The sequence below is a fragment of the Populus trichocarpa genome, chromosome 6 (genome assembly GCF_000002775.5).
Source record: "Populus trichocarpa isolate Nisqually-1 chromosome 6, P.trichocarpa_v4.1, whole genome shotgun sequence".
NCBI lineage: Eukaryota > Viridiplantae > Streptophyta > Magnoliopsida > Malpighiales > Salicaceae > Populus > Populus trichocarpa.
In genome coordinates, this window is record NC_037290.2 from 18,113,829 (window position 1) to 18,132,089 (window position 18,261).

Consider the following 18,261-nt stretch of genomic DNA (forward strand, 5'->3'; position numbering starts at 1 on the left):
GCTCTCATCTCTATTTCTTCTCCTCCCGGTTTGTAGTTTGAGTTTTGGAAGAGATTTAATTGTTTTGGTGATAGTTTTCAACATATTAAAAGGTATGTAATGGTTTTTTCTTTATCTTTGTATTTTTTTTTATTTTAATTATCATTATTTTTTTGGTGTTCTTTGTTTTGTGTATTTTTATAGATAAAATCTAAAAATCAACACTATTAAGGTAAGCATTTTTTATTCCAAATTTATTTTGAATTAATGTATTGTTTGTTTTGTATTTAGGAAGTTTTGTTTAGTGTTATTGAAATATAGAATTAAATTTAATTAGTTTATATTAATTTTAGGATATTATTGTTTGTATTGGAATAATTGTTATTGTTGAATTTATGTTATAAATGTGAATTGAACTATAGACTTAAATTCATTTCCTTCTTTTCTCTTCCTTTTCGGCTCTGCTTGTTTGTCTTGGCCTCCTTGTTCTTGTTGCCTTTCTGTTCTCCTGTGCCTTGCCCTCTCGCCTTCCCTTTCCTTCGTTTCTCTTCCTTTTCGGCTCTTCTTGTTTGTCTTGGCCTCCTTGTTCTTGTTGCCTTTCTGTTCTCCCTGTGCCTTGCCCTCTCGCCTTCCCTTCCCTTTCCTTCTTTTCTCTTCCTTTTCGGCTCTGCTTGTTTGTCTTGGCCTCCTTGTTCTTGTTGCTTTCTGTTCTCCCTGTGCCTTGCCCTCTCGCCTTCCCTTTCCTTCGTTTCTCTTCCTTTTCGGCTCTTCTTGTTTGTCTTGGCCTCCTTGTTCTTGTTGCCTTTCTGTTCTCCCTGTGCCTTGCCCTCTCGCCTTCCCTTTCCTTCTTTTCTCTTCCTTTTCGGCTCTGCTTGTTTGTCTTGGCCTCCTTGTTCTTGTTGCCTTTCTGTTCTCCCTGTGCCTTGCCCTCTCGCCTTCCCTTTCCTTCTTTTCTCTTCCTTTTCGGCTCTTCTTGTTTGTCTTGGCCTCCCTGTTCTTGTTGCCTTGGTCTCGCTCTTCGGTTGTCTCTCTGCTGTTGCTGACGCTTCTCTGGCTTGTGGTTCTTGTACAGATTGCAGGTTTGAAAACTGTGGGTAGTCTCCAATATAGGGGAGGTGCTGCCGAATTTTTATTAATGATTGAATTCCTAATGATATTAGGTTGTATATATGATGTTGATGGAGATTATATGGATTGTGGTTATTGTAAATATTGCAGGTTTGAAAACTGTGGGTAGTCTCTAGTATCAAGGAGGTGTTGCTGATTTTTTTTTTAAATAATTAAAGTTAATTTATGTAATAATTCATATACATTTGTGTAGATGCGTCGAATGAAATGTACATCACGTCGTCAGCAGACAGTTGCACATAGTTCTTCTAGCAGCGAGGAGGACATCTCCTTAGGTGCTGATCATGGCGATGCATCTGCGCCACCGTGTGATGCTTTCTCTTCTACCGCGGTTTCACAGCGCAAAAGCGGCGTGCCTTCACAGCGGGGTCAATTCACCCGCAAGTACCAGGCACAATGGAAGGATGACCTCTCAATGTAAGTTTGTTTAGGTTTTAGTTTTTTTTTTAATACTTATAACATAATTTATGAACATAATTTCAGGTTCACAAACATTGAGGCTGCCAGGACAATTACAATGGCGATGAAATCGTCGATGGAGATTCCATTGTTTCAATGGAGTCAGGTCTCCAGACAACCTGAGTGGAGACCTAATATCGATGCCTGGTTTCGGCGATTTCAGGTAGGTGTTAATTTTTAATTTCCAGTTTATTTTTAATAAATAATTTTCGTAATTTTATATCTTGTACTATTTTTATTTTCAATGAATTATTTATACATACAGAATGAATTTGAGTGGGATAGCACGAACAACAATGTTGTCAGGAGAGTATGGGAGAATCACGCGGCAACTAGGTAACATCGAAAATAATATTTATTTTTGATTTATAATTTTATGTTCTAAAATATAATTAGTTACTATGGATGTAGGTTGCGTGATTTTTGGTATGACACTCAAAAAAAGGCGAAAAGATATGCGAGGGACAACGGTCTTGAAGGCTGGAATGAGGTGGCAGTTTGGCGGGAATTTAAACCGCCATTCATCTCGGGAGATATATGGGCGGCATATATTGAGCACGTGACGTCTGAGCGGTTCTCACGGCGCTCACAATCCGGAACCGGGAAATTCATGGTTTGGTGACCACGCACACCGGCGGCTCCATCCCGTTCAGCGCACATGCGAAGCGGATGGTAAGATTATTTTAAATGAAATATATCGTTAATTAATTTGTTGTTGCTTATAAATATATCTTTTTTTTCCTTACAGGCTACGTCTCTTGGACGTGAGCCGAATCTAATGGAGCTATTTCTAGAGACGCACGTGCGGAGTCAAGACCGCCAAAAGGGGGTGCAACAGTACGTGGACAACCGTGCTCAGCATTTTGTGGTATGTTCGATCAATCAAATTATTTTGTAAGTTATTATTTTCTTGAATTGAATATGATGATTTTTTTTTAAAAAAATTCAGGAGACCTATAATAGCCGGTTGAGAGAGAGATATGGGGACGATCCTTTGACCCAACCTGATTTCGATCCGGATTTGTGGATGGAGGTCGGATCGTCTGGTGGACCCGATAAAAATCGGGTCTACGGGCTCTCCAACACGAAGGCCGAAAAATTACGGTCGGCCCGTAGTGTCTCAACCGTTGGGAGCTCTCCATCAGTATCGAGCACCCAGTCAGAGGAGTTTTTAGCCTTGAAACAACAATATGAACGCCTCTCGATGAATTATGCTCAGCTCCATCAAATGGTCATGGAGATTAGATCAAAGATGGGTGATGATCCATGTGCTCCTTCTTTTTGGCCGTATGGTCCCGGCAACAACCAACCTCCTCCTCCAGCTCCGCCGCTATTTTAATTAGTTTAATTTTGTTTTTTTAAAACATTAAATTTGTAATGAATATTTCGATGAATATTATTTAACATTAATTTTACATTTTTAATGTCTAATGAAAATTTATTTGGTTATAAGTTTTTAACTGTTAATTAAGAATTTTTTAAAATATTTTAAATTTATACCGACGGATTTACAGAGAGAATTTTTCGTCGGTATTGTAGTACGTTTACAAAATTTACGGCCGTGCCCCAATCACCGACGGAAATTCCGTCGGAATCACCATGTCTTTTACCGACGGAATATCCGTCGATACTTACTTGAATTTTACCGACGGATATTCTGGCGGAATTACCGTTGAATGTTACCGACGAACTATCCGTCGGTAAATTTGGCGCGCATATCCGTCTGTAATGCCGTCGTCATTTCCGTCGGTATTGTTTTTTTTTATTACCGACAGAAGTGGCGACGGAATTATAATTACCGACGCTCATGACGCCGACAGAATAAATCCGTCGGAGATACCGTCGGTAATAATTTTACCGATGGGTTTTGTTCCTTATACCGACGGAATTAATCCGTCGGCAAAACTGTATAATGGCGTAGTGTAACTACTAAAATAATCAATTTTAATATCAATTAATTTTATTCGATAAAATTGTTTTTTGTTGATGTGATATTTCACTTTAAAATTACATTAGAGAATAAGTCTAACATGAAGAAATTCTTGTGTTGATTTTTAGTTTTTAGACTAATATTTGCTAATTTAAGGCCATATATAGGTTTATTTGGCTCTTTAGGGTGTTATTTAGGTGTTTTTGGATAAAAAAGAGTTTTTAAGCAAAAAGATATTGAATCCTAATTTTTCAGCCACCACTGTGATGGTTGAATTCTAATTTTCAAACAATGTGTTGTCTAACGCATCAAGCAATGTGTCAATTTTTTTTTTCAAAGCAAAACCAGGCAGACGACGTGTCACTTGTCTAGTTTAATAAATACAAAAATTAAGGCCCCATGCTTGTAGGCCTAGGCTAGAAGGCTCACATGTCTAGCCTATTTTAATGAGGCCTAGTTGCGAAGGGCCGCCCAGGCTCTTGCGTTTGTGCTTCTTTTTTTATTTTTATTTTTTTTGAATTTTATCTTGGGTTTTGTAGATTTTTTTTTTCAATTTCATCTTGGATTTTAATTTATTTTTAATAGGTCATCGCGATATATTTTGATTCTGTTTCTCTAGGATTGTTGTGGTCTTTGAAAAACGTCTCAATATAATATTGTTGATACTCAATTTTTCAAAATACATTGTGGTAGAATTAAATAAAAATTACAAAAAAAATTGTTAAACGTCCTAATGGCTAATGGGTTGCATAGCTCAAATTGTCGATTTGATGTATTACTTTGGGTTCAATTGAGTCCTTTTTTAGTCTTTTTTCTTAATTTAACCTTTAGTTAGTACTTAATTTTTCTTTTAAAAAAATTGTTGTATAATTAAATTAAAAAATATTAAATCTAATGGGTTGCATAAGGTGAATTGTGGGTTTATAGGCTAATTTAGGTTCAATCAGGTCTTTTTTCTGTTTTTTTAATATAATTTTTTTTTCTAATTTCATTATTTAACATAAAGTTAGGTTAAGAATTTATCTTCATGATTTGTTTCAATATGCTTTTTATATATTTATCATTGTTTCATGATTCAGGTTTTTAATTTGACTGGTTAGCTTAAAGTCATCCTAGTCAATCTAATATACTCTCATCTCAACGTTCTAAAAAAAATCATACAATATATCATATATTCAATATTTAAATAAAATGTCATCTAATATGCATTAGATTTTAATTTCATGATTATATTTTTTTCCTTCTATACCATATATATATATATATAAAACCAAGGTTATCAATTTTAAAAACAGTTATGGACACCATCGAATCTCCATAAAAAAAAAAAAAAAATCTGTAGACATGCAGTGAACCATACCTGAGTTAATTTCATACTACTGAATAGGAGTTAATTTCATTCCATAAATTATCTGTTGACAATGCAAACATATCCATGAAAAACTTATCGTAGGTACTCTGAATCCAAGCAGCCTATTATTGATATCTTACCATAAAAAAATCCTGTCGTGAGGTTTCATTCCTATATAATGGGAGGAGACCAAATTGGTCTGACGTACCAAAACATTATACCATTCACAACATAGGATTTGAAGGTAGATATTAGCCAGTAAACTAAAGAAAAGAGTCAAGTGGCCATGGGAAAGAGGATTTTGATCGCGATGGGGATTTTTGCAAGCCTTCTCTCTGTAGCTGTTGCTATACCGGGAATCGCTACTTTCTACACAAACTATGTTCGTGAGTTTTCTGACAAATGGTGCTTCTCAACACTAGGGTTTTTAAACAGCACTGTTTTCATGTTTTATAATGATGAATATTTTGCATATATAATAGTATCTACCAATCCGATCAAACCTCTCCCACTCATGAATTGACATTAAAAAAAATCAATTTCTTTTTCTTGAGTTCTGAATTATTAATTTCTTGAAATACAAGAATAGTAATGCATGTAAAGACAATTTTATAATGCTGTGATAGTAAATGACACCAATTGAAAATATATTATTGTGTATGCCATCAATGTCTCCAAAATTTGCACCAAGATCTTTGAGAGCTTCGGCTATCGATGACTATCTAATATTTTTATCTCTTTTTTTCTCAAATTAATACATGACAGCATCTGCCTGCTATGGCAACAAAAGCTTTGGTGTTATGATAGCAGCAGCAAATGATAGTTTATGGAACAACGGGGCTGCTTGTGGAAAAGTGTTCCATGTTACATGTAAAGGTCCCAGGAATCCAGTACCACATCCATGCACAGGCAAGACTGTAACTGTGAAGGTTGTGGATCACTGTCCTGGATGTCCATCGACGCTTGACCTCTCCAAGGAAGCCTTCACTCAAATCGCTAACCCTGTTGCCGGCATAATTAACATCGACTACATTCAGTAATTACTTCTTGTTGCGTCTCTATATATTTTATTGCGATGTCAATGGTAAAGTAAATATTTTTTTTTCTTCTTGTTTGCAGGGTTTGAAGTTCTCTCTTCAGGTGGATCGTAACCCAGCAAAATTTGCAATAACAGCATATAGTTGCGATAAATATGTACTACGTTTCCGAAAAAGTGCAAGAAATCTTTGCCAAAATTGATGGGTTCAAATAATTAAGAATGATGGCTGTTTTTATCAAATTATATTCATTCTCGTTTAAGGCATTTGTTTGTTTGCTCAAACTAATCATAGGAAAACAGCGTGTTCTTATGGAATATTACTTTTACACAGTCAACTGTTTCTGAAAGAGAGAGAGAGAGAGAGAGCGCCATATTTTTTTATTTTAATTAATATAATGAGGGCATCTTCCATACCTCCTTACATCTTATTCAATACTAAAAAATTAATAAATACAAATAGAAACACTTATCAAAATTTTTTATCAGTATATTATAATAACCTTTACCAATAAAATTTTTGATTTTTGTATTCATCGAAAATAACGATAAAAAAATTCTCTCAGTATATATCAAAGAAATTTCAGTGGGAAAATAATAAATGAAAAAAAGCCAAATAATACGATGTCATGTAACTTTTACTGATAGCATTACCGACGGTAAAGCACGTTCGTAAATATGCCGACAAAAATTTTTTCTCGGCATATACCAAGAGAATTACAATGGGATTCGAAAGGACAAATCACATCGTGTCGTTGCATTGTTACTGGCATAATGACCGACAAAGTTACTGAAAGAATAATTTTATTGATAATGTCGTTAGTGATATTTAATTTATGACCAAGCAATTGACTCTCCTCTACCCCTCCCATATTTCTCCTTCTCCTTATTTTTTCTGCAACAAACAACCACCTCCTCCCTCCATCCCAATACAATTCAACCGCCCACAACAAATCTGGCCACCACAACACTCAATTTGTTAGCATCTGTATTTTGATTCAAATTTTATTGAGGATTCTCCACTCTAAGTAAGCAAATCTATTTTTTTTTTATTTGAACTCAATTTTAAAATGTTGATTTTTTTATAATATATATATTTTGTTTGGGTGTTTACTTGTTTTATAGTTTTTTCTCATACAAATTTGTTGTATGGATTTATGATTTGTACATGTTAGGGTTTGTTTTAGATTTTATAATATCGCATTTGTTTGTAAATTGATGAAACTTATATTGCTTTGGGTCTAATGACTCGGGTCATGAGTTTGAAAAGTTAACATGAGCTTTTTTTTTAAAAAAAAAACTTTATAATCCTTTTTATTTTTTACCAGGTTATTCGAAACTTATGATCCGGTCTATGGATTTGGTGGACTATCCCTAATTGGCTCAACCTTATGTGCCAAAGTTATAGGTTAGTTATGACTAATTTTTTAATTTACCTTATTTCGGCACCTGTACATTATTTTTTGCCAAAACCCGTGGCGAAGCGTGGATATTAAGGTAGTGTTTGGATACTATTCCGAGATAAAAGAGACAAATACAGTGGAGACAAAACTGAAAATAAGATTGAGACATAATTGTGTTTGATAGTGGTATATAATTAAACATAATGATTGTCTCTCTATATATATTTTTTTTGTTATGGTGGACAAGAAAAAACAAAATATAAAAGAAAATTTTACCTTTAATATGCATTACTTTCAAACTTGCATATTTTTTAAAAATAATTAGATATTATTATTTTTTACTTTTGTTTATATTGAATGTTGAAATTAATAATATTATAATAACCCGGGAAAGTCGACAAAGGACCAACAAACCAGGGGCTTGGATTGGTCAGGATTTAAGAAAAAATAGAAAATGATTGACTCGACCTCATGCAGTTAAAAACCTGGATCTACCTACTACCCGATTAACCTAGGATAAAACACATGTTTGAAACCCGTTGACTCTTTTTTTGAATTTTTTTGGGGTCAAAACTAGGTTGCTTTGATTCTTTATATATACATATATTGCATCAACATGAGTTATCTCTCTCAACTCATAACCCAGGCCTTGCCCTAGGTTGACTCCCGGGTCGGATTTTAAAATTATGATAATAATCACTTTTATCCATATGTTAACCCAGGTCAACCCGAGATGACCTTCTCGACATGTGACCTGGGCCTTGCATCGAGTTATCTCTCGAGTTGAGTTTTAAAACTAAGATAATAATCATTTTTATATAATTTTAGATTGAGAGTTTTTTACGAGAATATTTTAAAAATAAAAAATATTAAATATGATCTCCGGAGATATATCCCTTTTATACCTCCTATAGTATTTCACTCTAAAATTATCTCAATAATATATATTTTTTTATATCTTTTTCATAACACTTATCAAACTATACCTAAGAAAAGAAACTTTTGGTGCATTGGATGTAATGAAAATACCACATGAAGGTTTACTTATCCAATGATCCACCTTTCGGGGGGAAAGTGATTCTGTAGTTTGATTATTTCGGTAATAGTTTTATCTAAGCTTGGGCCAGTTTTAAATGGATTTTTTTTTAAATTTTCTCTCGTTCCTTTTCTGTTATTACTTTTTTTTTTTTGCTTCCTTTATTATTATTATTATTATTTCAACATTGAATTGGTAACAATTTAGCAACGTATATACTTGCATAAAGTTGAGTTTTTAAGATCTGTGAGTATTAAAAAGATTATTTTATTTCGAATATCCCATTTAACTTTTTGGATTTTCACTATTATTTATTTTTTTGTTGTAATTTTAGGGTCTTAAATCATATTATCAGAACACCAAATTATCTTTACTAATGAAGAACACTTAATACCACACTATAAATAACTAGTTAGGCAACACACGCAAGTACTTGCACATTGACACAGCCTTTCCTAGACCTGTGAACAGCGTATCATGAAGTAATTGGCATGTCCATTTATAGCAAATGGAGCTAACTTGCAATTTTAAGTGCCATGTTGTTTCAAAAGTTATTCGACAGTTCGATTTTCTGTTTCTTTTTTAATAATTATTATTATTTTTCGTTGTTGATAAGAGCAAATGGACAACTGGAATCTTTAATTTCTATCCCGAGTAGTCAAGCCAGGAAACAACCTGACGAGTAAGAGATGACAGAAAATTGTTCAGGAGAAGAAACAAACAAATAGAAAGGTCCTGTTTTATGCTCTCAGCTTTCTTATTTCATCCCCTCCCTCGCCCCTTGCTTTCCCCCATCATCGATCAATAGCAATATGAGTTCTTATTCAGATGAAATACACCACAATATCACACAATTAAAACAATGCACAACCATACCACCATTTATTAATTCACCTGGTGTTTTTCAGGGCGATAGTAACCTTTTGGAGGCTACATTGCCCAGGTTGGAGCTACTTATGTTTGCAATCTTCTTCACCAGCCATGTTTTTCATTTCATCCTTGAGCGCTTCAGCATCCCTTTGTTGGTTTCTCAGATTCTTGTACGTATTGTTCATTGTTCTGATCATTTTATAATTATGTAATGTTTCTTGTCTGATCTTGTTTCTTTTTTAGCTGTTTCTTTTTTAGCTATATATAATGCATTAACTTCTTGATTTAATGTGTGTTATTTATCTTGCGATGTAATAGTATGATTTTATATACACACACATATATATAATCGAGCATATGCTCAAACTTTAGTATAATTGATTTTTGTATCAGGCTGGAATGATCCTTGGTAAGGCAGGCCTCGGGTTGCAAGCAGATTACAGAAGGATCATGTTTGCGATCGACAGTGACCAACTGTTTGGCACAATTGGTGGATTCGGTTTCCAACTCTTTGTATTTCTAAATGGAGTTAAAATGGATTTAAGCCTGATAAGAAAGACAGGGAGAATGGCACTTTGCAGCGGTGTGCTGTCTATGGTGATGTCTGTACTATTTGGCGCGGTAACCACGTCGATTGTCAGCAGTTACTTGGGGCTACTCGAACTAGATAAGCTTTCGCTTTCCTTGGTGATGTTAGTGCATTCTATGACTCCGTTTCCTGTCACCTGTAGCTTTGTCAGTGACCTCGAACTAACCCATTCAGAGCTTGGCAGATTAGGACTCTCTGCAGCATTAAGCAGTGAATTACTGACCCAATTTCTTGCATGTAATGCCCTCCTTGTAGGCATTTTTTACCGGTATCATTATCAAGGAGCTCTTAAAATTGTAGCAATAACTACGGCCTTTATTATTCTGACTGTTTTTGTGGTGAGACCGGCAATGCTCTGGGTGATCAAACAAACACCCGAAGGAAGGCCTGTCAGAGATTTATATATTTACTCCATCGTTCTAGGCGCATTGGTTTCTGGTCTAATATTTCACTTTATTGGCCTAAACATGTTCCTTGGGTCACTTGCTTTTGGATTGGCTGTACCAGCAGGACCTCCTCTTGCATCAGCTCTGGTTGAGAAGTTCGAATGCATGGTCTCAGGCGTACTTGTACCTTTCTTTATGGCCATGTGCACGATGAAAGCAAATTTTAGGGAGATCAGCTTTGACAAAAAATTAACGAAGGGCACAGCAATCGTCGTCACTGTAGTCAGCTTGACCAAATTTGGAGCTTGCTTGGTAACTCTCTTCTATTACAGGATGCCAAAACAGGATGCCTTCGCACTTGCTTTCATAATAAGCTCTAAAGGGATCGTTGAGCTGGGCGCGTATGCATTTATCTCAGAATCAGGGGTATTTAATCAACCCTTGACATTAGATGCATTGACTTCTATAGCATAATTGTTAGCCAATCAGTTTTAGCATGTCCGATATCTAATTCTGCTCTAATGTTCTCTCATTTTCTTCTTATTCGTGACCAAGAATAGGTATTTACTGAAGGGATGTTCTCCTTTTTGGTCATTACCATTCTATTGTCGGCAACCATCTCGCCTATTTTCGTGAACTGGCTGTATGATCCATCAAGGAAATATGCAGGCTATCAGAAAAGGAACATTATGCATAGCAAAGATCTGTGTGTGCTAGCATGCATTTACAGGCCAGATAATGTGACCAGCATCATCAATTTTCTCCAAGCCTTTTGTCCAACTCTAGAGAGCCCAGTTTCTGTTTGTGCACTTCATCTTATCAAGATCAGTGGGCGAGCCACCTCGCTCTTCATTTCCCACCAAAAGCAGAAAAAGTCTCTCTCTGCCCGCTCCATTTCTGAGAATGTCATTCTCTCTTTCAGTAACTTCTGGCGAAACAATTGCGAGATAGAATCTGTAAATGTCTTCACATCAATCTCTCCAACCAAATTCATGCACCAGGACATATGCACACTTGCGTTGGATGAACTTGCATCCTTTATAGTGCTTCCATTTCATCTAAAATGGCTTGTTGATGGGTCTATTGAATCACAGGACTCTAGATTTAGGACACTGAATTGTTGTGTCCTTGAGAGAGCACCATGCTCAGTGGGGATCCTCATCGACCATGGTAATCAAGTAAATTCCATTTCCAGGGACTCATCAAGAGAGCAGTCCCTACTTGTTGCTCTGATGTTCTTCGGAGGCGAAGATGATCGAGAAGCTCGGGTGTTGGCTGAACGCATGTCTCAGCACAGAAACATTAGCCTAACAATAATCCATTTCGTTCTCTCAACTGGTGAGATTAAATCTGATTGGGAGAAAATGCAAGATTCTGAGAGGTTGAGGAATATTAAGCCTGGCTCTATAGAGCATAGAGAAGTGAAATACATTGAGGAGACGGTAAGCGATGGACTGGAAACTTCAAAGAAAATCCGATCAATCCTCGATAAATATGACCTCTTTATTGTTGGGAGAAGCAAAGATGTGGAAACAATACAAACAGCAGGTCTTGATTATATGAACGAGTACCCAGAGCTTGGTGTTATTGGAAATCTGCTCGCTTCAATGGAAACCACTGAAAGATACTCAGTCTTGGTTGTACAGCAACAGATATCCTTGTAAAGTACAGTCATTCAAACTTCTCTGTTTAGTTTTTTTTTTTTTTTTTTTGTTATTTTTGGTATTAAATCATTTTTATGCTTAGAAGATGATTTTTTTTTCTTTTTTCTTCTTATTTTAATGTATAAAAACTGGTAACTGGAAAATATGAAAATGACACTTTAAGCTAAGATCCGCTTTGATGATGATGACGAGAGCAGATTTCTGAGAGATTAGTTATTATTATAATTTAATGAAGAACACTGCAATAATCATCATAGTAGTGCCAATTTAGTGCTTGCTTGGCACCTCTATTGTCTTGCACTACTAGTTGCCCAAACAGTTTGTCTTTGCACTCGGTTTCATAATAAGCTCCGAAGGGCATGCCGAGCTACAGCAGAAAAGGGAAATATGCAGGCTATCAGAGAAAATGCTTGATTTGCAGGTGTTGAGAGAGGTTAACCTCGTTGGAACATTTTCTTGGTTCGATGATACACCACCAAGAGGCCAAACAAATCAAGGGGGAACACTACACAGCAATGGTACAATTATTGAACCTAAAAGATCCAATAAAAGGAGACAAATCGGACCCTAAGCCCAGTCCATAAATGATTCAGCCATCACTGCTGCCTCCTGCGGCTGTCTATTAATTCAAGACCAAGGGAGACCTAAACTAGCTAAAATGGCAAACAATATAAGCTTCCAAAAAGCAACTAATCCTGCTTCCCAAAAGGGCAGTAACAGTTTCAAACCACCTGTAAAAGGTGGGTGAGAAGCATAGTAGCTTCCCTAAGGTAATAGAGAGATGAGGAAATTTTGGAGGTTCACTCGTTAGAGTTTATAAGAGAACGGCATGCATGCATATACCTACAAATATGTTTTAACATCTTGTTGACTCGTCGAATTGTAATCAACTATAGAGAGCAGTGAAGAGAAAAATAATCTCATATAATCAATATATTAATGTCATGGAAAACAAATGTCATTGAGCTCAAACACCTTCTCAATAATATAATCATAATTTTTCGTTGTCACACTGATACCAGTTCCTCTGACCACCTTGTTACCAAATGCTTTACAAATTAAAATTTAAAGTGAAAAGAAGGAGAAAAAAGGTGTGTTTAAATGCTATTAACATTGACTGACACCACGGAAAACAATTTCATCAAGTGATATGAAGATTAAACAAGTAGGGCACATCATCAACCCCATCACCAGTTTTGGTTACCTGGGAGACCAAGCCATAATAGAAGCCTCCGTGGCCGATCAAGGAACCTGGCTTGCCATGCAGGCTCGTCATTTTCATAGACGAAACCACTTTTCATGTATAACTGTTTTGCTGGTTCATTGTTGACAGCAACATGGACATAGAGATCGGTTATGCCTGAAAATAATTCACCAAACTAAACTAAATTATTCATAAGCAGAACTTAAACAAGCTAGTAGAGAATTCGGAAAGAGGCAAAAACATCTCAATGAAATTTAAAGCACGATACTCAAGATGGAAAGTATAGGCGTGAGCCTTAGTTACATCTGTATCCAGGTAATGCCTATTCAAGATTATTAATCAGCAACGATATAGAGCAATTGCAAATATCACATTCGGTACTTCAATTCTCAAACATACATCAATCTCATTTTTGGCATTATTTTCCGGTTTTCCCCTTCCTTTGTTTTCTATGTGTAGAGAATCATGTAGCAATGTGCATGTACTGCATCTGAAAGATTAGAGAAGGTATGGCTGCTCTGAAAATGACTTAACAAGTTTTTACCCCATTTCTGAGCAACTGCTTTAGACTTTGCAACAAGATCATAACCCAATCCATTCCTATGAAGTTCATTGGCAACACATACATTGCTCAAGTATCCCCTAGCAAATTGACCTTCAATACCCTGTTGAAGCAACATGGAAAACCACTACAATATTTCAAAATTCACAACATAATAGAACCCTTGTCAAACTAATAAATACTGGGGGTGCAACAATGAGTGGTAGTTTATTTTTAAGTTCTTGTCATTGTTTATATAATTGTTGTTTCAGAAAACATTTGGGGAAAGAAATTCATACATTTCCAATAAAAAACACACATTAGAATAATTTTCATTCTAGCTATTCTTCACAAGAGAGATGACTCTTGGCCTGGCCTAACCATAAGAAACCTTACTGAGCAAAGTATTCAAAACTGGAGCTACGGTTTGTTCAATCCAGGAATGCACAAGAAAAGTAATCAGGCCTTAGGTCTGGGCGTGAACTGGCCAGGAACAATTCATGATGGGCGTGTCAAAGTCCAAGGAAATCATGCCAGGTTGATCAGAAATTATATCACAGTACTCCTAAGTACTATCCATAAAGATGGTGTTCACATAGTGGGATTGTGGTATTATACTACACTATTCTACAAGAAAAAGATTGGAAAGCTTTGAAAAGTTACTTTTTCAGATAACATTAAACAAAAGCAATTACAGCTGTGTTAGCATTCCTGAAAAAACTGGTGAAATAAGAGAAGATCTCAAAAACAAGCGATCACGAGTACACTGTGTATTGGCCTCTTGGGCGGATATAAAAAAGAACAGTTTTTCATGAACCAAATTGATAAAAAATACAGAACAATATCGAAAGCATGAAGCAAGGAAGGAGAGACATTGAAACCAAACCAGATGTAAACAGCAAGTAGTTAAACAAGTTTTCATTTAAGCAAGAATAGAAATGTGTCGTTAACTTCAGGGCCCGTGGGATTAGTCGAGGTGCGCGCAAGCTGGCCCGGACACCCACGTTAAACTAAAAAAAAAAGAATAGAAATGTGTCGATCAAGGAAAACACAGCCCACTTAGCATTCCCTCACAATCATACTTGATCTTCATCGAAGGAAATGTTTTGTGAAAGTAACATCAAAACATGACCATTTAAGCACCAGAAAACCCAAAAAAAAATAAAAAATACCGTGTATTAGAGAAACTAGAGGAAAGCCTAATAAATGCTCTACTCCAGACAAGTAATGTAAGTATATATAATGCAAACAAAGAATGCACACAGATAGAAAAATTAATTTCTGATTTGGGGTTAAGCAATTCAGTTATTTATTTATTATTTTTATAGATTGAACACCCCCAAATCTGCCTATTTATAATAATGTCTATAATCAAGATAAGAACAATAATAATCCACAATTAAAGAAATTAAAAAAAAAATTACCTCAGGTTTCATTCCAGTAATTTCATCAGGAAGACTCATACTTTGATTTACATCAAGTGTCCCCACCACCACTCTATCTTCTCCATTCTCACTAAACTACAATTAATTAAAATTAGAAATTAGAAGAAGAAGAAAAAAAAAGACAACATTATTATCACTTGCAAATTTAACACGGACAGTAATAATAATAATAATAATAATAATAATAATAATAATAATAATAATAATAATAAAATCAATTAAACAAACCTTACATTGCGCGCATAAATCATCATCAGGCAAGCTCAACAACTGTGACAACGGAAGCGACGCGTTTAAACACGAAACTCTATTAAAACCGGTTCTTTTACCAGCAATTCGTTCTTTTAAAGCTTCGAATTCACGCTCTGCTAGGTATCTTTTATGATCCTAACAATTATTAATCAGTTTCAATTTTGTGGGCAACCAAACACAAAATTCAAAAATAAATTTACTAATTCAAAGAGAAAATCAAAGACTGACTTGGATACCGAAAGTGGAAGGCTTGAATTCGTGGAAGGAACGTACACGGAGACACGCGGCGGCCCACAGTTGGTCCTCCGACGACGTTTCGGAGATTGTAAGAGACGACTTGTCGATGTGGTGTGGAGTGACTACGCGTGTGGCTGAGATTGGGTAGAGGCAAAGTCGACGGGAAGGGTAGTAACGGTAATTTGGAGAAGTTATTGAGAGGGAAGGAGAAGAAGAGAGGAGTGCCATTTTAATTTTAATTTTATTTTTTTGGAGTGGATTATCCTGAGCTTCTCTCTTACACTCCGTCCTTAAATTTTTTTTTTTTTTTTTTGTAGCTTTGAAGTCTGTAAGTGAACTGTTCGGTCTTCTTTTTTTTTTTCTTGCATTTCGTTTCTCTTAAATAATTTCATATAGACATTAATACATTGATATATATATATGAAATAATAAATTAGTGTATATGATATGCAATATATAAAAAGAAAAAAAAATATTAATTTAATACATTAGACATTTATAATATTGCTAAAAAACACATTATAATAAAACAACATTGTTTTATTGTATCATTAGATTAGAAATGGAAAAAAAAAACTAAAAGATCTACATTATAGGGGAAGTTTAACTTTTGGAGGATTATCAATATTTTTTCATGGACCAAGTTGTATGCATACGCTAAAAAATATAAATAAAATGTAAAGAGCTCGGGTATGTATTTTTATTATTGTTTGAATTTTTTTTATTATTATATTAAAACTTAAAGGATAAACTAGGTTAAATTTTCTTAAAAAGTTTTTAGTGAGAACACCAACTCATGAGAATTTTGGCTTAAAAATTTCTCAAATATCAAGCAATTCATCGAATATCTAAAGAATATCTAAAGGTGTGATAAAACATCTTTTCATGAATGTAATACAAACTATTTTATAAGTTTATAAGTCATCTTTTCATTAAACTGAAACAATAGTTTATAAGTTTAATATAATACAAACTATTTTTGAAAATTGTTGTCCTAAACAAAATTACCCTTCTCATTCTTTTCATAACCTTGAATTAGAATACACTGCAACCTTATTAATGTAATCTTGAATCTAACCAAAATAGTGTAGGATTTCTCTTTTAAAATTGATCGACCCTATGTTACCTGTTGAGTTATGCCTCTCAATCTTATGGCATAATTATTGCCATCTTCAGTATGCATATGATAGCACATGGTTTCAGAAGTCTAATGTTGTGCTTCCCTTCTTAAAACTTCTCTCTCATCTATCAGAGTTTGCATGATTAAGACAAACTCATCTTGCTAGGTAACTAACTGCCCTAGATGGTCATCTAATCGTGTGATCAACTAAGCTTGCTATTGGCATTGTTCTTAAAGCATCTATTTCGTCTGCTCCAATCCATATATCTTGATCTAGACAACTTCACATTTGATATCTGGCTTTTCTTTTTAGACAACTCTTTCCTCAATTGTGAATGCTACCTGTATCATTTCAGCTACCCTATAATCTTGCTCCTTCTTAGCTTATGCCATGATGTTGAGTTTTACTTAAAGTTCCTTAAGAGCATGTTTACATTGTTGCAGCTGAGTCGGCAAATCATCCTTTTCTCTTTCATAGTGGCGAGTGTCTACTCTCAAGCTGTAAGATTGGCCCCTAACTTTCATTTATTGGCACTTAGCTCCTCCAATTATAAATTTAGGCTTGAATTGTATAACTCTTATTGTACCCATATCTCCTAGTAAACATCTTCCAAGATCTAAGCCATCAATCTTTATAGACCCTTAAAGGGTGGAATCTAATACTCTTTTCCTCTAGTCTTTTTCCATAACAAATATCTAGCAGTAACCCTTTCATCAACTCTTTTAGCAATCTTGACAACACCAGGGTCTTTCTAAGCTCTTATTACCAGCTTTATTAAATTTCTTAAAGTTTTGAACTCTTTGTAAAACTGAGGCAAACTTATGGTTCTCATAATGAATTACTCAAATCCAAGCTGTCGCATGACCATGTTAGGTCAATAACTGATGCAACATTGAGTTCTCATCAATGGGACCCATAATTAATCACCATAATATGCAATATAGGAAGCATATCGTGTTTTCCAAAGAAATGGAGATTTTCTCATGCTAAAAAATTAATCTTGCAAGTAGTCCTTCCTAACTCTTTTAATAGATGCTAAATCAATTTCTCTAAATTGTAGTACAAATTCCACAATGTTCCAAATAAACTCAATATATTTCATTCTACTATATGGCTCATTGTCCAAACAAATAACAATTATAAACAACATCTCAAGTGATTGTTTTTCTATAATGATTCAAAGATGAAAATGTCTCTATTAATATTGCAACTACTAGATTAATCTTAAGAGCAACCATATTCTTGAATACATTATCAGCCTTAAATTCAATCATCCTATTTGCCGATGGAAAAAGAATTAGACCATAAATACGCAAGTCAAAATCCTCAAACAAGTCTTATTTTTCTCATCATACAACCTCTTTTTAAATATATGTTTCAATGTGTTATAGAACCAACCCTGACTAGAACCTCGTTTGGTTATTTTTTCATGCACTATCTTACAGCCTATCTTGGTCAACTAGGTATAATTTAATGGAACCTTCTCTCTTGGCATATAAAAGTGCACTAAGTCAAATTTTAGACAATATAAAAGAGAATTATACTCCGTAAAAGTGAGAGTCATGTCCACCATATCAAAAGTGAAACTCTTGTATTCTAGATCCTAAAATCTTATCATAGCCTGAAAACA

At 34.9% G+C, this 18,261-nt stretch overlaps 4 protein-coding genes across 10 annotated transcripts; 2 read left to right on the forward strand and 2 right to left on the reverse strand.

Annotated features, from left to right (window-relative positions):
- Nucleotides 1-409: 409 nt before the first annotated feature.
- Nucleotides 410-1,374, reverse strand: LOC127905448 (conglutin beta 5-like). The gene is made up of 2 exons (XM_052453751.1): nt 1,339-1,374; nt 410-1,042 (listed from the first exon to the last, which is right to left on the reverse strand). Exons 1-2 carry the CDS (start codon nt 1,372-1,374, stop codon nt 410-412), a joined length of 669 nt encoding a protein of 222 aa, XP_052309711.1.
- Nucleotides 1,375-5,133: 3,759 nt separating this feature from the next.
- Nucleotides 5,134-5,887, forward strand: LOC7485282 (putative EG45-like domain containing protein 1). Its single transcript, XM_002309349.1, has 2 exons — nt 5,134-5,233; nt 5,613-5,887. The coding sequence occupies exons 1-2, from the start codon at nt 5,134-5,136 to the stop codon at nt 5,885-5,887; spliced, it is 375 nt and encodes a 124-aa protein (XP_002309385.1).
- Nucleotides 5,888-8,985: 3,098 nt separating this feature from the next.
- LOC7465992 (cation/H(+) antiporter 4) lies at nt 8,986-11,997 on the forward strand. The gene is made up of 3 exons (XM_002309348.4): nt 8,986-9,362; nt 9,586-10,593; nt 10,728-11,997. The coding sequence occupies exons 1-3, from the start codon at nt 9,135-9,137 to the stop codon at nt 11,829-11,831; spliced, it is 2,340 nt and encodes a 779-aa protein (XP_002309384.3). The 5' UTR covers nt 8,986-9,134; the 3' UTR covers nt 11,832-11,997.
- Nucleotides 11,998-12,734: 737 nt separating this feature from the next.
- LOC7465991 (uncharacterized) lies at nt 12,735-15,858 on the reverse strand. Of its 7 annotated transcripts, none has more exons than XM_024602936.2 (5): nt 15,502-15,857; nt 15,250-15,291; nt 15,001-15,096; nt 13,580-13,724; nt 12,735-13,191 (listed from the first exon to the last, which is right to left on the reverse strand). In XM_024602936.2, exons 1-5 carry the CDS (start codon nt 15,736-15,738, stop codon nt 13,019-13,021), a joined length of 693 nt encoding a protein of 230 aa, XP_024458704.1. In that variant the 5' UTR covers nt 15,739-15,857; the 3' UTR covers nt 12,735-13,018. The 7 variants fall into 7 exon arrangements, with proteins under 7 accessions (XP_024458704.1, XP_024458703.1, XP_052309416.1 ...); XM_024602935.2 differs by having other exon boundaries at nt 15,250-15,408; nt 15,502-15,853; XM_052453456.1 differs by having other exon boundaries at nt 13,580-13,700; nt 15,502-15,851.
- Nucleotides 15,859-18,261: the final 2,403 nt, after the last annotated feature.